This window comes from Zalophus californianus, chromosome 14 (assembly GCF_009762305.2).
Source record: "Zalophus californianus isolate mZalCal1 chromosome 14, mZalCal1.pri.v2, whole genome shotgun sequence".
Classification (NCBI taxonomy): domain Eukaryota; kingdom Metazoa; phylum Chordata; class Mammalia; order Carnivora; family Otariidae; genus Zalophus; species Zalophus californianus.
This window is the reverse complement of record NC_045608.1, coordinates 27,164,467-27,188,267: the sequence shown is the minus strand read 5'-3', so window position 1 is coordinate 27,188,267 and position 23,801 is coordinate 27,164,467. Positions and strand designations below refer to the sequence as shown.

General features: G+C 55.9%; 1 protein-coding gene across 4 annotated transcripts in view; it reads right to left on the bottom strand.

Annotated features, from left to right (window-relative positions):
• The window catches only part of HIC2 (HIC ZBTB transcriptional repressor 2), a 30,457-nt gene extending 7,464 nt beyond the window's left edge, over nt 1-22,993 (bottom strand). For 3 of the 4 annotated variants that reach the window (XR_003517085.2, XR_003517086.2, XM_027577045.2), the window contains exons 1-2: nt 22,911-22,993; nt 956-1,053 (exon numbers count right to left, since the gene is read on the bottom strand). Coding sequence is in view for 2 of the 4 variants with exons in the window: in XM_027577045.2 (XP_027432846.1) it covers nt 956-981 (26 nt within the window). In the remaining 2 variants the exon portion in view is untranslated. Of the gene's footprint in view, nt 1-955; nt 1,054-14,375; nt 14,421-22,910 lie in introns of those variants that run through there. The other variant, XM_027577046.2, reaches the window with a different exon arrangement.
• Nucleotides 22,994-23,801: the final 808 nt, after the last annotated feature.

Here is a 23,801-nt window from a genome sequence, read left to right as displayed (position 1 = left end):
CACAGAGAGGCCTCTGACCTCCATGGGAACCGTGCAGGTGGGCTGTGCAACAGCATGCACATGGGTATCTGAGAGCAGGGTGCTCCAACCAGGCAGCCACCCCAATGAGCAGCAGGACCTGAGGCACAAGGTGTGGCTCCCTGCTCCCTCCGGCCCTTCAGGGAACATGCACCCTCCCATAGGCAACTCTGTGCCATGCAGTTGACAAGGGTGCTTTCATGTTCTTCGGCTCAGGGCTCAATCTCTGAAAGTGACTGCTCTGAGCCTTGCCCCACCTGGGACCCCTCTGCCTCTACCAGTGTACCCAGCCCAGTCCTGCCTCCCCTGGGGCAGAGTCTGAAGGGATCACGCCCACGCTGCCTTCCTGTAACACAAACACTTCCCGCGCCCCGTTGCCCCATGCCTGCCCTCATTTGCAATGACAGAGGAAAACCCTAATAACCACGCACACCCCAAAAGTGGCCTCGGAACTGTGAACACACATGGGTAGACACGGCCACAAGCTAGCACTCAGGGCCTAATAGGAGGCAACAAGCACCCGCTCAGCCAGCATAGCCTTGTAAGACCGCTCAGCTGGGGCTCAGAGGCTAGAGCCTGTGTCCCGAGGGAACCTACCTGCCCTCAGCCAGCCAGGAAGGGACAAAGAGCCCAAGGCACGGTTTCCACACTGGTCGGGACACCGAGCCCCAGGGAAATGCAGTGTCAGCCCCACCAGCACTCAGGATACCTGGTGCTCCCAGGCTGGCAAGAGAGTGCAGGCCAAGGGCAGGAGGTCCCGTCCTCCAAAAGCCTGTGAGCCACGACAGCCACTCCTCTGCAGGCTGAGGGCAGTGGGCCCCAGCCTCACCTGCATGCTACCCAGCACTGTGTGCACACAAAGGGCCAGGCTGCGAACTGCAGGGCTGTGTGGGCAGCCCAGGTAGTCCTCCCCCACGCTTCCCCCTCCCCAGCCTACCGGAGTGCCAGGGGCCCAGAAACCATGTGCGCAGCAGCCAGCGGGGGTGGCCTCCTTGAGCGCGCGGCCTCCCTGGGGGTGCATCAATGCCTGGTCACCTGGGGAGGAGAAGATGGACAGGGTCAGCCGGGCAGACATCAGCCAAGGGCAGGAAGGAGCGCCAGTAAAGGGACAGGCACCTGGTGGTCTCTCTGGCTGGGGTGCCGGGGGCAGCCGCAGTGCCCAGCAGCCATCAGGCCCGGTGGCAGGGAAGGCCACAGGCCTGGAGAGCTCAGCAGGGCTGCACTCTCCTCCCACCCAGAAGAATTAGGGTACTCTTCAGGGCCACCTAGGCCTGTGGGGGAGCTGGTGGCAGGCGGCCTGGGCAAGGCCCTTCTCAGGCTGGCCACATTTACATGACAAAAAGTCAAAATTGGAGGCACTAGTGCAATGGGCTATTTATAAGAACCAGTCTCAACCGCTTCTGGCTCTCCTGCCTCCTTCCCTTCCTGATCTACTCCCGCCACCCCCTCCCTGCCCAGAGGGCCCAGCCCCCTCCTGCCCAGCCCAGTCGGACCACATGGCCTCCCCTCACAGGAGTTTCTGCAGGCCTGGCCTTTCAATACCAGCCCGCCAAAGCCAGCTGCCGCCAGATGCGAAGGTCTCCTTCTGCCCCCACCACCCTGCCTCCCCCAGAGATGCAGGTCCCCAGGGAGGGGGATCCTGAGGTTCTGGCTTTTTGCACCCCACTCGGCAAGCCTGGGCTCCCTTGGAATGGAGCCAAGGGTGGGGGCGGAGGCCTACAGCAGCCTGGAGCCCATCCCTGCCTGCCCTTCCCCCACCCCCAGGGCCAGGGCGGCTCAGCAGGTCCCTCAGGAATGTGACCAGACCCGGGGTGCGGGGTGGCTGGGAGGCCTCCGCTCCAGCCAGCCAGCTGTCTCTCTGGCCCCCAGCACAGTCCTCCTTTCATGGGGTGGCCCCGGGGTGTGAGGAAGTGGAGAGGGGGAACGGTTGGTCCAGAATCCCACCCATGGCCCAGATGGCAGGAGAACCAGTTCTGTTGGTCCAGAGGCCTGAGAGCACCTTCGTCTGCATTTATTTTTTTTTAAAGATTTTATTTATTTATTTGAGAGAGAGAGAACGAGAGATAGAGAGCACGACAGGGAAGAGGGTCAGAGGGAGAAGCAGACTCCCCGCCGAGCAGGCAGCCCGACGCAGGACTCAATCCCGGGACTCCAGGACCATGACCTGAGCCGAAGGCAGTCGCCCAACCAACTGAGCCACCCAGGCGCCCTCGTCTGCATTTAATGAAGGCCCTGGACCCCTTGCGTGTGTAGAGAGTTCAGGCTCTCCTGCCAAGTGACACCAGAAGTGGCCAGCAGGACAGAGTAGAGCCCAGCCTTAGGAAGGGGGGCAGAGACCACCTCAGTGCTGGCAAGAGCAGCCCTGAAAAATGAACAGGGAGCCACAGCGATGTGTTTGAGCCTACCAGATCCCCACCACACAGCCCTGTGCCACCCTGCCTGCTCCCCACCAGATCTCAGGGCAACCCAAGCCTTGCTGGGGCACAGCATCCACACCGTGGCCCCGGATTTAGCACATACCAGACCCTGCAACTAGGGATTACCTGCCCTCGTCAGAGATCAGGCCAACAACTACTGAACACCACGCAAAGAGGGGGCAGCAGAACAGAACTCGGGGGCTTCCACAGGTAACTCATTGCTCCAGCCCTGCCAGCCACTTCACCAGCCACGGAAAGACAGAGTGACTGACCAAGGTCTCAGAAGTTGGGTCAGACATGACTCTTCTTGAGCCCAACTTCCCCACAGGGACTCCACAGGACAGGGCTGAGTTGCCTTCCCAGTGCCCTCCACTGGGTGGGGCCACAGTGGGGCTGCCTGCTGGGGGGTCAGAGCCGGCACAATACCACCCTACCTGCCTCCCACCCCAGGCAGGGCCAGGCAGGCCGCCACCACCAATGTTAACCTCACCACAGCGGAGGGGGCGCCCCACTGCTGCAGGGCCAGGACCCCTGCAAAGCCTTGCTCTTTTCTTCCCAGCCAACAGAAACAAGCAGACAATCCTCTGCCCTACAGCTCAACAGGGGGTGGAGGAGGAGCAGGCACCTATGCTGGAGAGGCCACAGCCCCAGGGGAGGCGGGGTGCCAGAGAAATATGACCGTGGAGGCTGGCCCAGTAAGCTGGCAGCGCAGTCCCCCACCGGGTACAGGGGCTTGGTGCCCAGCCTTGGCAGGAGCCCACAAAGCTGGGATGAGGATACCGCCTGGCACCAGCTCCTGGCACCCAGCAGCCCCCTGGCAGCAGGCCCAGGCAGCGTGCCTATCAGCCCCAAGGATCCACACCCAGCTCAGAACCGTTGCCTGCCGGAGCACTGGCTCCAGGAAGCCCAGGATCTGGGGCAGTGGGATCCTCAGGTACTCCTCTGAAGCCAAGACCTAGCCCATCTTGGGCGGGGGGGTGGGGGGGGGCCAGGGCAGGGGGAGATGAGACCCTGGCTAGGCTGACCCTGGGGGAAGGGCAGTAGGAAAAGAGTCCCTGGGGAAGGCCAGCTCTGGCTTCTTGTGAACACAGAAGGAAGAATGAACAGAGAGACCTGGCTAGAACACCTGGATTCCCTTCCCAGGTCCTTGTTTACAAAATGGTCCACCCCCACCTACCCAGCTGGGCCGTTAGGCAGAGAACTACACAGGTCTCTGCTGAATTCTCATGCCCTTTTCTCCCCCTCCAAGTCCCTGCCAGAGAAAAGCCAGACACGTGCCACATGCGCGCCACACACACACTCTCTCTCTCTCTCTCTCTCTCTGAGGGTGAGGGCAGGCCCAAGGCCCAGACACCCCAGACTTAAAACACTCACCCACCCAGGGGCGCCTGGGTGGCTCAGTCGTTAAGCGTCTGCCTTCGGCTCAGGTCATGATCCCGGGGTCCTGGGTTCGAGCCCTGCATCGGGCTCCCTGCACAGCAGGAAGCCTGCTTCTCCCTCTCCCTCTCCCCCTGCTTGTGTTCCCTCTCTCGCTGTGTCTCTGTCAAATAAATAAATAGGATCTTTAAAAAACACAAAACAAAACACACACACCCACCGAAGGGAAGGCCAGGCCCACAGAGCTGAGCCAAGGGAGCTGGCCGAGCTCCCTGCACCTGTCCGCTTGCTCCTTCCAGTCTACCCTCCTTACTACAGGCACGAAAGGCCCGACCAGGCAATGCCATCCTGTGGAAAGAAACATCTTGGGGGCACAAAAGACCCAATCAACAAATGAGGTTCTGAAGATGGGGGGGGGAAGTATAAGAAAACCATAAATTCTGTATATTCATTTCTGTAATATTCAGAATTTAAAATAATCATGTACTTTTACAATCCTAAAAAAAAAAAAACAAAAACTGATGCATGAACATGGATAAATCTCAAAATCATGACGTCAAGAAAACCTTACACAAAAGAGTAGAGGCCCACAATTCCATTTAAACTAAGTTCTAGAAAATACAGAACTACTCCATGGTAGAAACAAAATCAAAAGACCCTGTGGAGGGTAAGGTGAGCACTGTTTGGGAAGGAGCACAAGGAACTTTCTGGGCGGAGCACAGCTCTGTATCTTTGTTAAGGTGATGTACTCACTGGTCAAAATTCAAAGGGTTGCCTGAAATTTGGGTACCATGTTGCATATAAATTTTACCTCAAATTGAAAACAGAAATTCCAACAAATAGAAAAAGAACAGTTTCCAGAGGACATGCCCTTCTCAGCAGCTCACTACCAGCTAACATTCACTCAACCTGGGCACACAGGAAGCAGTTCATGAGGGCAGAGTGGTCATAGCACGAACAAATCTGTCTCCCTCCTGGTTCCATCTGGCTCGGCAGCCCTTGTGGGTCTTTAGTAGGTAGTCAAAGCCCAAGGCCAAGGATACTCCGAAGACTCCCCCACCCTGCCCCCCAAACACACAGCAGCCAAAAGGCCAATGAGGACAGCGGAGGCACAGCCCCATGGCCTCCTGACCCATGGAACAGCACCCCATTAGGAGCCCCACTTGCCCATGATCCCAGGCAGTCTATATGGCCTCAAGGGCTCATGGGGAGGCTAGACTGGGGCCAACTTCCAGGCCTCTTTTCCTAGCACCCCACAAAAAGCAGAACATGCTCGGCCCAGCCTTTCACAGCCATGAGAGAACGTTTTAAAATAAAAGTGATCATTGGGGTGGCCTGGGTGGCTCAGTTGGTTGGGCCTCTGACTCTTGATATCAGCTCAGGTCATGATCATGAGATCGAACCCCATGTCAGGCTCCATGCTTGGCATGGAGTCTGCTTGAGATTCTCTCTCTCCCTCTGCCCCACCGTTTATGCACTCTCTCCCCCCTCCCACCAAAATAAATAAATAAAATCTTTTAAAACAATAAAGTAACGTAAAAGTGATCTTTGCTTAAGCAGAGAGCCCAGGAGAACAATTCCAACCACCTATCCGATGGGAACTGCCCCAACTTAGCCTGGACACCCACTGTGTGCAGAGCCTGGGCTCCAGGAGGCCTGGCCATTCAGAACTACTCTGGTCTGTGGTGCCTGGCTGGCTCAGTCAGAAGAGCAGGCGACTCTTGATCTCAGGGTCGTGAGTTCAAGCCCCATATTGGCTGTAGAGATTACTTAAAAATGAAACTCAAGGAAAAAAAAAAAAAGTAACTTCTGGTCATTCAACCTCCACTGGTGCCCTCTGGAGACCAGACTGGCAGCCTCACCTCCCTAGGGCCTGGCAGCAGGCCCTGCATCCCTCGTAGAGACAGAGGAGCATATCCCACCCCCACCTCCAACCCCATGGGTAGGAGCCAGATCCAGGGTGTGGTTTCACAGCTGGCACACTCCCTGACCCTCGTGAGCAGTATGCTTCTGAAAAATGCTGTCCTTTCTACCCAATGCCTAACCTCCTGCAGGCAGGACCCCCCACACACACTCCAGAGGCAACTGTGGGCACCTTGACTGAAAGGCTTCCCAATTTCATAAAACTTCTCTACCTCCCTCCCAACCAGAAGGGTGGGCCCTAGAAAGGTGAAGGACAGGGGAAAGGGGCCCACCTGCCTCCCCTCCCTGGGCTGGCCTCTTTGCCCAGATCTCCTAGACACTTTGCCACCCCACCTCCCTCTCTGGTGGCCCTCCCTCACTTTCTTGAGTGGGATTTCCCACAGGAGTCTTGAAGCTATGCTGGGGGACAAGAGGAGACTCCATCCAACCCACTCCAAAGCACTCAGCAGGAGACTGTCTTTTCTCCTTAACGACCTCCTGGGAAGGAACACCTAGCCAGAAGTAAGAGTGACACAGGAATCTTCCGGCCACCCCTTGCCCACCCAGAGTTCCACTGCCAGGTGGGAGACACAAAGCATACCAAGCAGAGAGGCAGTGCTGGGTACAACAAGCAACAAGGCAGCTTCCACACCCACAGGGGTTTAGCTCATCTGTGTCAGAGAGGGTCCTAAACATGCTGGCTACTGTCCCCAAGCCTGAATCTGAGGTCAGCATCCGCCTTAGTCACAGCTGACCTGCACTGGTCACCTGGTACTCCAGGTATGGCCCTAACAGGTGCCTCTTCCTTGAAGGCCTGGCCCCACCCAGGCTGCAAGAGAACAGCTTGAGGGCATGGTGGAGACAACCTGGAAGGTACAAGCAGGATCCAGAAGAGCCCAAGGCCCAGTCCCCAAGCCACAAACCAGCCCTGCATGGCCAGAAACCCTGGACAGCGTTCTCCTGTCCCAATGGCCTGGAGTTCTATTCTACATCCCTCTTCTCTTTCTCTTTTTTTAAGAGAGAAAGAGTGGGAAGAGGGACAGGAGGAGAGAGAATCTCAAGCAGACTCCCTACTGAGCACAAAGTCCGGGACAGGGCTCAATCTCACGACCCTGAGAGCACGACCTGAGCTGAAATCAAGAATCGGACGCTCAAGTGACTGAGCCAGCCAGGCGTCCCCTCTGCATCCCTCTTGTCTGTATTCCTCCATGAAGTCTTTCCCATCCCCTTCACTGTTCGGGCGAGCCTCTCTCCCCTTCACCCACCCACCCAAACAGCACCCCCCCCCCGCCCCCCCCGCCCCCCCCGCCCCGGGAAGACTGGCGTTGTTATCTCCACCTCCAGGGACAGATAAGACAACAAAGGTCTGGGGGTTAAAGAACCTGCACAAGGTCACAAGAGCACGTAGGTGGCAGAATAAGGACTCAAAGCCTGATCCAGAGCTAATGTCAGACTCTTCCTACCCCACAGACGGATACCACGTACCTCCCATTGCTGGGTAGGGGCAGGGATCACTTACGGGAGCACAGCCGTCCATGCATCAGAAAGAGGGTCTTGGTCTCCAGCTCCACCCTCATCTCCCCCTGCCCACCACCAGCCACCTGCCCATCGCAGCAGAGCCTTACCTGGGCCGCATTCTCCTGACCTCAGTGTATAAGGTCAGCCCAGCTCCTTCATCGCCTGAGGTCAGTGAGAAGCTTGGGGCTAAAAGTGACAAGGTGCCCCACCCCGCCCTGGCACGCAGCCTGCTCTGGGTGCCCAGGCTGTGCCCGCTGCTCTTCTGAGAGCACCCCTGGCCTCCATGACCTCTCTGGTCTGTCCCCTCCAGGCATGGGCTGGTGGTGGGTGGGACTCAGTGCTCTGGGCAAGCCCAGCCGTGTAATCCAGCCCAGACCTGGATGCCAGCCAGCAGCTCCTGGCTCTTCTCCCAGACCATCCTCCTGGAAAGCAACAGGCTGTGCGAATGCCAGGAGCCCAGCCCTCCCTCGGACACGGCTTCTACGAAATAAACATTTGGGTTCCACTCAGTGCACTGGTGATCTGATCACCAGGGACCCAGTGCTGGCATCCTTCCCCGCCCCTCAGGCCAGCCCTGTTGCCCAACCACCGGCTCACTCTGAACAGCAAGGGAAGTGGCATCCACCCCAGCCGGACTTCGAGTCTGTCCCTTCAGGCCCCACTGAAGGCCCCATGCTGCCCATGATGGGCCAGGGCCCTGACCACCTTCGTCTCTGTGCACTCCCATCCAAGAATGGGCCCGTTCCGGGGTAAGTCAACACTGCGACAAAGTGCCCGTGTGAGGAGAGCCCTGGCAGGAAGCTCAACACTGCAAAGGCCCAGTGGCCTGCAAACCTTGCTTCTCCAGGGCAGCCTTGGGTTTTCTCCCTCCCCCAGGCCTACAACTCTCCCATCACTCCTGGCTTTGGAGCCGACCAGAAGCACGGCCAAGATGGCCTTGGGGGCCTGCAACTGGATGTCCCTTCCTGGTTCTGACGCAAGTGGCAACCTGACACCAGGAAAGGCACAGGGCAGGGTGCCACTGGAGGGCGAGGTGTGGCAAGTGTACCTGGCCAGGCCAAGCCATAAATGCCACTGGGGAGAGGCAGATGAACACCACTTAAAGAAGGGGAACAGGAGTTTCAGATTATGATTATCATTATAAAAACTTATGCTCACTCCCAGACTCTCCCCCACATTGCACACCCCTCGGGAAGGGCCTGAACTATTGGAGAGAGGCTCTCTGGCAGCAACAGAGCAGGAGCCTGGAGGCAGGGAAGCACCCATGGGGAGGGTCGGCCAACAAGAGAGGGCACTGGTTATTGTGCCCGAAGCCCCACATCCCAGTGGTCTAGCTCACTCGGGGCACGGCCCACGGACCAGCAGCCACAGGTGCAGCACCACCACCCAGGGTTTCACAAGAAAGGCAGTTACTCAGGCCTCACTCCAGACCTCAAAACCAGAACTGGCATTTTAACCTCACGGGACTCGCACGCACATCCAAGTCTGGGAAGCGCTAAGGTGGGTTCTAAGCTTTCTACTGCCCAGGAAACCCAACGCTCTCCAAGTAGTAAACGCTCAGCCACTGGGTGTCGAGAGGAAGAAGACAGCTCCCAAAGGAAAGACATTATTTCCCAGATAAGCCCAGAGAGTGATTAATAAAAACGATGGACCTGGGGAGCACCTGGGTGGCTCAGTCGGTTGAGCATCCAACTTCGGCCCAGGACCCGATCTCAGGATCCTGGGATCGAGCCCCGAGCAGGGCTCCCCGTTCAGCCGGAGTCCGCTTCCCCCTCTGCCCCTCTCCCCACTCATGACACATATGCACTCTCTTTCTCGCAAATAAATCTTTAAAATAACAAAATAAATAAAAAACAACAAAAGACGGTGGACCTGGAACATGAGACGTGGTTACCAGGCACCTGTGGAGACAGGGTGTGGCCAAGGGCAGGGGCTGCTGGACCTGGGAGGCAAGCAGAGACCTCAAGGGTAGAGACGAGCAGCACGGCACAGTGGTAAATAGGTGGAAATTCCACCTGCGAGGAGCTAAAAGGGCACCTGGAAAGCCTGGGCAGCCCCACTGGAAGAGACTATCACAAACATCTCACCTGCCCCGGGGACACCCTTCAGATGAGATAACTAAGTCCCAGAGGGAGAGACATGGGTCACAGCTGAGTCACAGAGCTGCAATTGCCCGCCCATGGCTCCTGGAAAGAAACTCCAACTCCACAATTTCAGAATCAATCCTAGTAGCTAACAATTTCTTATGCCAACTAAGGGCTCTACAAGAATTAAAGCAAAATTAACCCAAACCCCTACCATCTTCTATCACAGTCCCATCATAGAAACAAATATTTCATGACCAAAAAGCAGGAAGAGGGGCGCCTACGTGGTGCAGTCAGTTAAGCGTCCGACACCTGATTTCGGCTCAGGTCGTGATCTCAGGGTCGTGAGATCGAGCTCCGTGTCCGGCTCCCCGCTCAGCAGAGAGTCTGCGTAAGATTCTCTCTCTCCTTCTCTCTCTGCCTTTCCCTGCCTCATGCTTACGCTCTCTCTCTCAAACATAAATAAATACATCTTAAGATTTTTTTTTAATATACTTATTTGAGAGAGAGGGAGAGGGAGAAGCGGACTCCCTGGTGAGCAGGGAGCTCCACATGGGGCCCTATCCCAGGACCCCAGGATCATGACCTGAGCTGAAGGCAGATGCTTAACTGACTGGAGCCACACAGGTGCCCCTATATAAATCTTTGAAAAAAGCAGGGGGCAAGAACCACCTCTCAATGTAGGGCAGTCCTCCCCGAGAAAGGGCAATTGACAACCCTTCACCCACATGGTTGCTGTAGCCAAAGTCTCAAGGCAAGCTGGCATTAGGAAGCACTGCCCTGCCCCACAATTCGATGTGACCCTCCTGGCCAGGATTACAGAGATGCCACCCTAAAGGGGAATCAGAAAAACAAAACTTGATGCCAGACAGTAATGATGGGGCTTTAATTAGCTGGGCGAAAACTAAAAGAATATTTCCCAAGGAGTCAAGAGAAAGGTAGTACTTTAGAAATAAGGCCAAGAATGAAAACATGCAAACCCTGTGGTCCAGAAAATGCACTCCAAGGTCTACACCAACAGAAATCTACCCGCCTGCTCACCAAAACCCAGGCAGGCATGTGCACAGCAGCCCTGGTCACAGGAGCCCGACACCTACAGGACAGGGGGGTAGCTGAAGGTATAGGGGCTGTTAGCCAGCCATGAGCACAACTGACCATCTGAACAGGACCATACAAATGTGCCTTTTATACGTTAAAAATAGCTGACTGTTGGCAAGGTCACCAGTGTGATTTACATGCACAAAGATGAGTCTCTCGAGCATCCTGTTGACCAAAGCAGCCGGGCCAAAAAGAGACTATGTGGTGTTGATTCCATTCATGCAAGTCGGAAAGCAGGCAGCACGACGAGTCCAAGGGTGAGGGAGGAACAGGGGAGGACAGGGGGTGACTCAAAGGACTCACAAGGGAGTTCCGGGGTTGTGTTTCTCATTCTGGATACTGGTTACACAAGTATGTCCATCTGTGAAGAACCCTCAGAGCTGTCATTCACAACTGCACACGTCGCCTATGTACAACATACTTGAATACAATACAAGGCACAGAGACATTCAGGTGGGAAGCTGGGCCCAGTCTTGGTCCTGATTAGCAAGTAGACTCAAGTCAGGAAATAACCTCCCTGAACCACCAACTAATAATCATCATCACAAGCAGCAGAGCACTGAAGGACAGAGTGGCCACGTCCAGGACGGAATATCCATCTTAGAAGAGAGAACTCTGCAGACCAGCCAGGAACCTACAGAAAACCTAGAAACCACCATAAAATCAGTGTCTGCCATCCAAAGTAACAACAACATGACGACAGTTTTTAATCATCCTAGTGTCTAGCCGATACTTCCACAGAGGAGTTCCAAAATCAGACAAACCCAGGAGAAAAGAGGAAATTCAGACTGGCAGGTGAGGTACAAACAGGATACATTCCACCAACGCCTGAGCAGGTCCCAGAGCAGCCAGCTAGGCACATCAAAGGAAGGAAGCCAAGGAGAAACTAGATGAGGCCCTCCGGAACAGGGGGTCAAAGGGAGCTGCTAAGCAGAAGGAAAAGCCCCCTTGGCTCCAGTGTGATCAAATCCCCCAAACTCTCAAACAAATGGCTCAAAGAACTACAGCCAAAGATCAAAGATTTAAAAAAAAAAAAAAATCAAGTAGAGACACCATGGGTCCCCACTAGTTTTTAAAAAGCCATTTTTAAGGATAAAATTAGGGAGCTTCTATAGAAAACCTCACTCTATGGCCCTGTGCCTAAAAAGCCTCCAGGTGTGGCACCTTACAGAAGAGGTCTCACGTGTCCAGCAGGTATCTTGAAGGGTCTAACAGAGTAGAGGCCAAGAGCTCAGAAAGGGAATCAGACAGAAATCCACTCAGACTTGAGGAAAACATACTCCCAGTGTCACTCTACTTTTAAAATGGAGTCTCAGCGGTACGGGAAGGACTGTCTAGCATTATGAAATCGGTTTTAGAGACAGAAAACAAACTGAACAGGCATTTATCTGCCTGGAGAAGTAAGAGCCGGCGATGGGGTGAAAATGGGGCTACTTAGGAGGCAACAAAAACCCTGCCCTGAAAACACCCAAACCCCCACTAGCAGGCCGGACAATGAAGTGGAGGACAGTGCCACCCTGGCCCACTCCAAGTGGGGACAGGATCGCAGAAACCACAGCTACACCCAGCGCTTCAGTGGATCTCAAAATAGAGATGAATGCCCGGTTCTGAGTGCACAAAGAGCAAACTCGGCCAAACCCAGCCACCCGCTGTTCAAGGATCCAGACAAGCCCAGGGAAGCAACAAAGAAAAGCTAGGGAATGGTTAACCCACAATTCAGAAGAGTGCTTTCTGGAGGGAGGCAGGGATGAGCTGGGAAGCAGCACAGGTGGGTGTCCAGGGGCTATTTCTCACACGGGTGGGGGAAGCAAGGGTGTACGGTGTCCACTGTACCTGTAGGTGTGCACATGTAATTTATACTCTCTCGTTAACATTTGTAAATAACCCAGAGCACAATCCTCAAGTCAATCGAGGAAGCTGGCATGCTCTGTGCAGGAACCCCAAAAGAAAGGGGAGCAAGACGAGACCTTCTAGATCCAGGGCAGTGCCAGAGACTATAGCTGTGTGACACTCACTCGAGCATCCCTCACATCGTCACTTGACCTACAGACCCCCCCCCCAAACACTGCAGGGCCACACAGCTGGGCGAATATGGCAACAAGATGCCAAGAAGGGCTTTGGAGGGTTCAGTCCCACCAGAGACGCCCACAAAGTACCACTCTGTCCTAATAAATAGAAAGCAACAAAATTTAAAAAATCAATTAACTAAAAGAAAGCAACAGAAGCTAGGGCCTCCATACCTGGGAGGCCAGGTGTGCCTCACCCAACAGGAGGAAAATCCCAGGAACCCTCTAAAGGACTGGAGGGGAAGAAGGGCAGTTAATGCCACTCTAAGTGAAAATACCAAAGTCTAGCACACATCTCCCCTCTGCAGCCTCTGCCCCCTCCAATTCGGAGTCCGATCAACCCTGAGTTATCTTTCTCAAACACTGATCTCATCCAGTCACTCCCCTGCTTAAAGCTTTCAATGCATTCCCGATGCCTGGATAAAGTCCACACTCCAGGCTGGCCTGCAGGGTGCTTCTGTAGAAAATCTGGTCCACCATCATGCCTGAGTGCCCATCCTCTGCGAAGCCAGCCCTGCATTTCTCCCGGGGCCCAATGTCAGCACTAGCGGCCCAGCTGCCTCCCTCTGTGCACCTCCCCTCTGCCCATGCCCTCCCACCCCCAACCAGGCTCCCAAGGTGAGGGACCCTGTGTCCCACTAGCCCAGCAGCCACAGCAGCACTGGGCGTGGAGCAGGCCCTCGTAAAGGTGTTACTGGGTGAGCAAATGCGGGCCAGGCAGGAGCAGTGCAGAGAAGAGGATGAAATAATACGTGAGAGAAGAGAGGCAGGCGGTGAAGAGGGGGTAATGAAAAAGGAGAGAAGGGTGCTGCCCAGCACCCTCCCCTGTCAGCACTTCCAAAACTGCCATTGACGTTCTTCCAACTTAGGACTCCCAGCAAACATGCGGTTTATGTATTACTACAGTTGGTGTTACTGTTCCAGTCACCATATTAAACAAACTGGCAATTAAAACAGTATCTTGATTTAAGATAGCAATAAGAAACCCATGTTGGGGTACCTGACTGGCTCAGTTGGTAGAGCATGTGACTCTTAATCTCAGGGTTGTAAGTTCGAGCCCCACGTTGGGTGTAGAGATTGCTTAAAAATTAAAAAAAAAAAATCTAAAAACATTAACATAAATACCATTTTTATGGGGAAAAAAATCCCAAAATTTAAAAAAAAAATCAATGAGAAAAGTTTTACATTTTTGCATTTGTTTTACATTTTAAATCTCTTTAACATCTGACTCAATAGCAGTGGCTAGATTCTCAAATCTGTTTCTATGCTTAGGTCTATTACGATATGAGGTTTTGATTCAAGTCTCTGAAAAAATGTGACTTTAGGGGCGCCTGGGTGGATCAGTTGTTGGGCGTCTGCCTTTGGCTCGGGTCATGATCCCAGGATCCTCTCTGGGCTCCCTGCTGGATCCCAGGATCCTCTCTGGGCTCCCTGCTGGATCCCAGGTCCTGGGTCAGGCTCCCTGCTGGGCTCTCCCTCACCCACTCCCCCTGCTTGTGTGCCCTCTCTCACTGTGTCACTCTGTTAAATAAATAAGTAAAATTTTTAAAAAAAGAAAAAGAAATGTGACTTTACACAGATAGAAGGGAGGAGTATTTTTTTCAAGATTTTTTTTTTTATTTGAGAGAGAGAGAGTACAAGCAGGGGGAGCGGCAGGCAGAGGGAAAGGGAGAAGCAGGCTCACCGCTCAGCAGGGAGCCCGATGCGGGGCTCTATCCCAGGACCCCTGGCCCATGACCCAAGCCGAAGGCAGACGCTCAACAGTCTGAGCCGCCCAGGCGCCCAAAGGGAGGAGTATTTTAATAATCCTTTCAGCTAATTGTGGCTCTTCTTCATTGACATTACACTGAAACTCAACAAGTGGTGGTCTCTTAAAAGTGGCAATGGAGGGGCACCTGGGTGGCTCCATCGGTTAAATGTCTGCCTTCGGCTCAGGTCATATCATCAGGGTCCTGGGATCCAGCCCCCATCAGGATCCAAGCTCAAAAGGGAGTCTGCTTCTCCTTCTCCCTCTTCTTCTCCCCTCCCCCGCACGCTCATGCTCAGTCTCTCAAATTTTAAAAATCTAAAAAAAAAAAAAAAAAAAGTTGCAACAGAGACTCTGAAATCGTATCCGTGACTATCTCACACTCAGTTACGCAAAAATCCCCTGGTCTATGCCGCACTCCTATCCACGCAAGATTGTGCAACTTCAAGCACTGGTCATCTGGAAAATTTTGGTTCAGTAAATTGATCAGATCTTCCAAATGTCATCACATTTCATTATAGACACCAAAAAACTCCATGTGTTAATATCACCGCTGATCTTATCAGTGAAGGCTAAGTCAGGCTCACAGTGATGGATAGGAGTTTTCCAAAACTCATTTTCCCTTGAGGGTTCTAGCATTGGCAACACATATCATCAGCTGTTTTCCTTGACGTGGCAAAGCTCACCTTCTGCATTTGAGAAAATGTCTGAACAAATTCTCCAAGTCTGAATAACCACACCTTGTCTGTCGGTCGTTCTTTTAACTAAAAACAATGTTCCAGGAGAAAAAGCAGCTAGTTCAGAGCACAGCCCAAACAAATGCAAAATGCTTTCCAGAGACAACAGTTATACTTCACAGTAGTCATGAAGAGTCCCCATTTTGTCACTAATACTAAAAAGACGTGTACCCCAGGGTCTAGATATACTCCTCAGTCATCTGTACTGCTTCCCCAGGACACTCATTAAGACTGGCTGTCTCCATCTGGAGCACTACAACTCTGGGTGATGCGTACCACCCACCACAGCTTTGCACAGGACAAAGGCCAGTAACTTCTAAGTACTATGAAAAGGGTCTTGGGGACCCCAAGTGGTCCACAAATCACTGAGAACAGCTGATATGCACTAGGCTCAAATATTTCTAACAATCCATTTTACAGGAAAGGAAAGTGAGGCAGAGAGGCATTCTTCCCAAAACCACATTTGTTCACCAAATACTCTAAGAGGCAGGGCTGACAGAAAACTCTGAAGAGACCTCCAAAAAGGCCTGCTTACTCAGAGCTGGCAATGCTTTATGAGCAAGCTGGGCCTCTGTACACTGTAGGTCCCAGGCTGACTGCTCCAGCCCTCCTGAGGCAGAGGTGGTCAGAGAGGGAGGTGGGGGAGGGGTGCTACAGGAAGCAGGATGTGCAAGCTCGCAGCCTGCTGGGGGCATGAAGTCAAAGTCCCCTCCTGCCCAAAGCAGCTAAGCCAGCCCTGCTGCCCTTATCAGCGTCAACACATGCATGGAATGTGGGACTTTGGAAACAGTCCTCTCCCCCGGCCTGCACCCCTCTGGCACTCAGGTTCACCTACCACAGCCAAAGGACAACCCAGGCTCAGTGTTCGACCCACCTGCACCTGGAGCCTAGTGGCAGGTGAGAAAGGCACCTGCTAGAGCTGGCCCAGGGCACCTGACCAGGCTATATGGCTTGGCCCCTCTCCTCATCACCAAGATCACCCATCTACCAAGAAACAGCCTCACACTGCTAAGAGAGACGCCAACCTGCCCAGTCCCACACAGCACCGCTGGCAGTGCCCAAGCACCTCTCATCCGCCCGCAATGAGGACACCAAGGGAAGGAAAGGAGCTCAGCTCGGAGTTCCCAGGAACCCCCAGACCATCCCCCTCACGGATCCTCTGAAACTGGTCAACAAAAGCCCAAGTTTACACAGTCCAACGTGCCAGAAGGGAAGGAGTTGGCCCTGGAAGGATAAGGATGACCCAGGGAGGGCGCCTGGGTGGCTCAGTTGGTTAGGCGACTGCCTTCGGCTCAGGTCATGATCCTGGAGTCCCGGGATGAATCCCGTGTCCAGCTCCCTGCTCAGCAGGGAGCTTGCTTCTCCCTCTGACCCTCCCCCCTCTCATGGTCTATCTCATTCTCTCTCTCAAATAAATAAAATCTTTAAAAAAAAAAAAAGATTCTCTCTCCCACTGCCCCTCCCCCCCCACCGCTTGTGTTCTCTAAAATAAATAAATCTTAAAAAAAAAAAAAGATTTAACTTCTCTACCAGCTTCCAAGTTGTGTGACTTGAGACTAACTGCCTAACCTCTCTGAGCCACTTGTACTGCGAAGACTGATAAAATGACTGGCACTGTATGGGCTATGTCCCACGGGTTAAATTCGGAACACTGCCCACAAGGGCTACCGTGGGGTAAGAGCCCAAAAGTGAGCCCCTGGCCCTCTTCTGCCACTACTTCCCTAGCATTCCGTCAGGAATTCTGTGGGAACCACCCTTCTCCCAGTATGCAAGCCGAGCTGCAGTAGAACCTGTCAGACACAAACCATCAGCCACTTTCTACTGGCAGGAAGAGCAGGGAAGTCCTGTGGCGGGGGGGACAAAGAGACAGAAGAGCTGAGGCAGGAACCCACCCCCAGGATCACTAGCTCTCAAGACAGAACCCCAGAGTCCATCTACCAAGATGTGCACAGGCAGGAAAGAACAGAGGAAGGACACCCTGCCTGTGCTCCCAACACCACCCACTTCTTCCTCGACTACCAGCCAAGACTTCTTGGTCCCCCTCTCCTTCACTGCCCCAGCCCAGGCTGGTCTTCCTTCCCTAATAGGCAGCACTTCCTAACCAGGACACCAACAAGAACCACACCAGACTCAGGGGCCTTGCTGCTCACCTCATTCTGTAAGCTGCCCAGAGCAAGCAGGGCTGTCTTAGGTTCCATCTGCCCATAGATAAGCACTAAACCCCAGGACCGCCCCACCGTTCTGTTCTAGCAAAGAGAGCTGGAGCCAGGTCTTACCTGAAGCTCTACCTCCAATGCCCTTTCACAGCCACCCCCCATTACTCTGTGTCCTGCCCAGATAACCATCCAGAAGAGCAACCTCAGGGACCAATCTCTCTCTCCCGGGGACCTTGAAGTCAAAGAGAAAAATAGGGGCTCGGGTCCCAGGGGTCCCCAGCTATGGTCACAGTGCGCTCATTAGGGAGCCACAAGGACCCCAAATGTCACTACGTCAGGCCCGGCCAGGACACACAGAGGTCAACCAGGACCCAAGAATGCAACCCCAACACCAGAACAGGTAAACTCTGAAAACCAAGCAGGATGTAAAGTCCTGGGGTCAACAGCAGCAGGCGGCTCTCCAGGGACCTCCGAAGAGATGCCCCCTTAGTGCACACAGCCTGGGGGTCTCTCCCACTGCCACATAAGAGGGACCCCTTCTGTGTCTGGTGCTTCTCCAAGACCCTAGTAACTAACAGAATCAACCCAACTTGTTCTGTAAATTCGATCCCACTGGGCCATCAGAGTAAGGCAGTTCATGACCACCCCAGATCATAATGCATTGGTCAATCTAGACTCACCACTTGCTTGATTCTATTACCAACATAGATTCATCACCTGCTAAAGCAGTGGTTCTCGATCTTAGCTACACATCAAATTCATTTCCAAGTCTTAGGAAACATGGATGTTAGAAATAGTCCGGGCTGCGCCTGCCTCTACCAGCTCCCAGGTGATCCTCATGTGCCTAGCTGAGAACCAGGGCGCCAGCAGGCAGGCCTCTTCCAGGCAACACAGGTACCAGCACATACTTAATGGGTCAATGTGTAGCAAGCACTCATCACAAGGAAAGTACCATGGTGTCCACAGAGGGGCAGGCCACGGAGGCCTCAGACCCCACCTTCCCAGCCATCAACTCTACTCTCGCTTCTCATTCATTTCAGGAACAAGAATTCACCAATATCTTATGAGCTTCCAAAGCAGCACAGGTGAGGGTACTACAAAGGCCATGGGCATTCCTCCTCCTTAAAGGGCCTGTACCCAGGCTGATGAAGAGGCCAAGGGAGCTCAGACCCCAGTGTGGCGATGGGAACACCTTGGGGGGGGGGGGTGTAGGGTTACGTGGCGGGTAGTTACTGTTCTCAAGGCACTGGAAAGGCCCCTCCCGATACTCACTGAGAGAACCCACCCACCCACAGGTGCTGCTGGGAAAGAAGCCTGAGGCCACCGCCGCCACAGCGTGGAACGCATGGGACAAGTCTGCACGGGACAAGTCTGCACAGCGGCTTCCATCTATCTCAAGAGGCCAACTCCCCACCTGGAAGCGGCCCCCCAGCCAAGCCCGAACACTGCCTTTCCTTAGTGGCCCTTGGGATTGCCATGGAATGGACAGGGAGAGCTGGAGGTATGGCCCTGGAAGACGAGGCCACCTGCCTTTCCATACCCCACTCTCCCTCCTCATCCCTACCCCGAGTGCCCACGGAGGTGGGTTACCCTCAAACAGGAAACAGGCACCCACTCTGGGCTCCGTATCTCAGAAGCAGCAGCAAGGTCCCTTAGCTGTTCTGTCCCCTCTCACCCACAGAAGGGCCTGCTCTAACCCCAAGGCCACAATCCCCTCTTCCTCCACCTACGTGCGACATTACCATGAAAAACATGAAAACTGAGCCGTCTGAAGGAGAGGCTCTGAACCCCTTCCTGACTGTCCCAGGCAGGTTCTTAGGGTCACTCTCTCAACGAAGTCCAGCCACACCCTCCCTCAGCAGAGGCAGCCCAGCCGGGGCCCTTCCCTCTGGATTGTGACAGGCCTGGAGTCGCCTCCTGGCTTTCCCTTCCTTATCAAGCTCACTGGGGGCCCACATACAAACCTCAACCCCCACCCACTACTCTTGCTTTGCCTTGCTTCGCCACTCCCACCACTCCAGGCTACAGGAGCTCTCAGAGACCTCCCCCAGCCCAGGTCCCTATCCCTTAGGGCAAGGCCCCTCCCAGCAGGAAGCACAGGCTGGCGGTGCCAGGCAGAGTCAAACTGGCCTGGCTTGTTTGGAAGCCCCTAAGCCGGAACCAGGATCCTCTTGGGGAGGGGGCTTGTCTGCTGGCCTCTCCCTGCTTGGAGCTCAGATCTCTCCAGACTCCACACCACACGGGCCCTCACAAAGCCCTGGAGTCAAAGGCATTTTTATCCTCCAGCCCCAGCCTGACCAGTTGCTTACTTGCAGCCCCAGCAAGTTATGTAACCTCCCAGTTGAGTCTCATTTACCGTCTGTAAGAGGAGACTATCCGGCGTGCTGACCTGGAAGGGTTCCGAAAAAACTCGAGTGTGCCCCTATCTCCCAGCCTACGGCCGACCACTTGTTGGCAAGGCCGTGAGAGTCAGAGACCAGCACGATCCAGCCGAGCTGCAGGGGCTGGGCACTGCGCCCCTGGGGTGTCTGTTCTCAGAAAATCTTGTTGAAGGCATAAAAAGCTTACGAAAGAGCCTCCCAGGTGCCTGGCACACAGAGGGCGCTCCTGTGCTAGCTTCTCTAACACACAGCGTCTGCAGTCTCGCGCCTCTCCCGTCTCCCTGGCCACACTCCACACCGCCACTGTCTTTCCATGCGCTCCGCATTAAAACCCCTCTCCTACAGCCAACCTGAACCCAGCATGGCATCTGTGGCTCTCCTCCAGCCCAGAGCCGGCCCCTTCCTCCATGCCTTGCAGCTGCAGCCACCAGCCCCGCGGCGCCTCTGCACTGCATGCAGCACCGTGCCAGCCCTTATCAGCCTATCTTATAATCGTTTGTTTGCCTGTCTGCCCCAGGCTGAGCTCTCGAGGGCAGTGATACATGAATGTAAACTCAAGTTTTGCTCCCATTTTAGACACGGGGACACTAAGGCTCAGAATCAATCACTGTCCAAGGTCACACGGAGAGTAAACGGCAGAGCCAATGTCGCACTCCAGACTTTCTAAGTCCAGTTCCCTCTCACTGCCCTCCACGAGTCCCTCCCAAGCCAGGATCCAAGAGCCAGGAGGGCAAGAACCTGACTGGTTGTTTCTTCTCAATGGTGAAAGCTGCCTCCCAGGTGCCAGAAACAGGACGAGCCCCCACCCTCTTAGTGATCAGGTCCTGGGGGCAGTGGCCCTCAGCCCCAGTGGGCAAGGCAAGCAAGCTATTGGGTGGGGCTGACAGCTTGAGGCCAACAGGCCAGCAAAAGGGCAACACCACAGGTCCCCTGGGTAAACTGAACTTTATTCCCTCCTCATTCCTCCGACTCTCCAGAATTGCCCAGCCAGCCCTTCTCTGGGGGCTAGCTGCTGATTTAAAGGCACTGCCCCCAAGCCACCCACCCCACCACCACCACCACCACCACCACCACCAGACCTGACCCTGACACACAATAAGAACTCCGGGAAGGCAGCAGGCCTGTCAGCTCAATAATGCAAAACCCTGTTGCTCCAAGTCCACGACAGCTGACTTCAAGTGGATCGGAGGCTGTGCTTATTAACAAAATGAGAAATCTGATCTATGGAAAGAAAACACTACGTGAGGATTAATCCAGGACTGCAGCTTGTGGAGAAGGCTGGGCTGCCGGCCAAGAGCAGGGAATGAGGATGGGTTCCTGCCTACCTGTCCCCAGAGCAGGTACTGCCTGGCAGGACAGGACGCAGCGCCTCTGCCCCACCTGCACTGCTGCTTCTCCTTCCAGCAATTGCAGCAATCATTTCAGTTTTGCCTTAATTAAAGGCCTGGCTCCCTCGGGCTGCTTCTTCCTCTATGCAGAGCCAGCAACCAGAGGGAGATTTTTCTTTTCAGGAATCGCTTGTAAAAGCTGAGTGACTAATCTACAAGTCCTAACAACTGGCAGGAAAACACTGCAGGGAGAAATTCTGGGCACACACCAGCACTCTGAGTCAAACGGCCAGAGAAGCTGGGCAAGAGGTACTCAGCAACTCCCCCACAACTGGTCTGCAGAAAGCCAGAAGCCAAAGGAAAGCAGACCAACCTGGGAGTTCTGACCCCTAAGGTGAGCAGGCAGGTGGGGAGCCCTCCCCCAGCCTTCTGAGTCTACTGCCTTCCAGTGGGACCCAGAGATTTTCATAAGCCCAACTATACAAGACCAAAGGTTCACTCGAAGGCAAGGCGACCTACTCCTGGGCCAAAAGACTCAGTTCAACCCCCAAGTATCAGCTTCCCATCCCCCCCCCTTGGTGCTAAGAGCCAGCTAACCAGCAATCTCACCACACAGCTTTGTCTCTGGAGGCCAGCCTGAGGCCGGCCCATCTGCTTTTTTTCCAGACCACTCCAGCAACCCAGCTCTGTTAAGTGTACATTCTCTCCTGGAGCCAGGGCTACAGACCAGCCACATGGCCCGTGCTCCTGAAAACGTCTGCTAAAAGGGCCGGCAAGTCCAGAGTTGGCAGATGGGAACGTAAGGGCAGAAGTAAGGCCAGGAGCCAGGAACCAATAAATGCTAGATCCAGAAAGGTCCTGGGTTTGGATGACCTAGCTCCCATCCCTCCATCCAAAGTCCCTGGAGAACAGCCCCAAGTTCAGCCTAGAAGCTCTGGAGGCCCCTCCACTACCTGCCAGCTCTCCTCCTCCCCCCAGCGCGGCCATCCCCACATCAGTCAACAATCCACTGCCACAGGATTCCTATGGGCAAAGCTCTGCCCCTCCCCCCCACCACATATGTCAGAGGGGTGGCCTCCCTGGGTTACACCCCTCCTGCTGTTGGGGGCTGGGGGGACGGAAACCTAGCTTTCCAGATGTGCTTGGCAACTCCTACTAAGAAAGACACTGAGGGTGGAGGGGATATAAGACACGAATAAATAACTTCAAAACCGTTCCAACCCATCCGGATCAGCACTAGGCTCCCTTCCCCAGGCAGTCCCACGCTGTTCTGGGTGGGGCCGCTGGGCGCATTATCTGACCCTCCCTCCCTCCCCTCCATAAGTCACTGCCCCCCAGGGAGAGGCATCCCTGCCTCCCCGCCACCAAATAAGTCTATGTGGATATGAAGCATCTTCGTAGATACACAGAGTGACAAGCTGAGGCCCTTCAGCCCCCTTCCTCTGCCAGCCGACCCCCTCCCCCAAGCCCATCTCTCTTCCTGCCAAGTGGCTGCCTACAGGAGAGGTCTGGGGGCAGGGCAGCGAGCCCACCAGCCGCAGGGCCTGGCCCTCTGGGAGCGGTCCCTCCAAGGCCAACCCTGCCCCTGCCGAGGCCGGTCTTCCCGCGGGGAGGGAGCAAGAAAAGGGGACGGGCAGCCAGAAAAGGGCCGCAGTTCTGGAAATAGCAAAATCCCCCTACGAGGGGCGGCCGCGGGCGCTGGGCCGTTTGCATAATGGAAGCCCGCCCGCCTGTCAGGCAGCGCAGCTCGCCCGACGCTGTTCGGATTAGATTGCTAATGAAAAGGCACAAAGAGCCGGCGCCCGCTCGCCCGCCGACCCCCGCTCCGCAGACCCGCGCCCCGGCCTGGCGCGGCCCCGGGGCTTTGTGCCCAGGGTCCCCCGCCGTCCGCGCCCTACCAGGCACCCGGACTACAAAGCCGGGGCAGGCTGCGTCGGGCCGGGGGTCCCGCGTGCGCCCCCGCCCAGCCCCGGCGGGCGCGCGCCCGCCCACGCCCCTCTCCCCGGGGGCGCGCCCGCCCGCGCCCGCCCGCGCCCGCCCGCGCCCGCCCGCGCCCCCCGCTGCCCCCGACCTCCTCTCACCTCGTGTGCGTCGGCGGCGGCGCTCCGCCCGCCGGCCGGCCGGCCCTGCCCGCGGCCCCTCGTCCTCGGCGCCCGACTCGCGCCGCCTGCGCCCGCCCCGTCAGCCCGCCGCCGGCCCGGCTCGGCTCCCCGCCCAGCGCGCCCCGAGCGCCGCTCACAGCCGCCCGCCCGGCGCCATCTTGGAAGCTTGTGACGTCGGCGCCGCCCGCTCACCCCTGACCCACATCTGAATGGGCGAGCGGCGGGGCGGGGCCGGGGGCGGGATGGGGCGGGTTCTTGGTGTGGGCGGGGCCTGAGGGGGCGGGGCGGAGCTGGTGAGCGGTCCGAACACTGGGCAGGGCGGGGCGACAGGCCTGCTGGACGGCGCCGTGGGGGAGGGGCGCGCGGAGGAGCCGGGGACCCCGACCGTGGGCGCCCCGCCCGACCCCGACCCCAGGTGCAGGGGCGGGACCGCGACAGCACCACCGAAACGCCCGGACCGCCCACCCACCCCCGGGAGGAGGACTCTGGACCCCCACAGGCCCACGCCCAGCCCGCACACTCAGAGCTGACCCCCTTTGAGCCTGACCCTGACCTCTCGGAGGCCCCCATCAGGAACCCCTTAGCAACCTGCGTGCGCCCCACCTCCAGGACACCTTCGCACCCCGGCTCTGTGCCCCCCGCCGGGACCCCCACGGTCAAAGGCGCAGCACCCCCGGGACTGCAGGAGGCATGATCTCGGCTCCCGAGGAGGCCCAGGCCGTTTGGGTCCGGAGGGGAAGGAGACTCCCTGACCCCTGACCCCAGCGCCCCTTCGGGTCCCGGCTCCTGCAGCCCCGCGGGCTGGCCTTACCTGCTCAGAGGGCGCGGAGGTCGCGAGCACGCGGTGCTCAGCCAGCCCCTTCCGGTGAC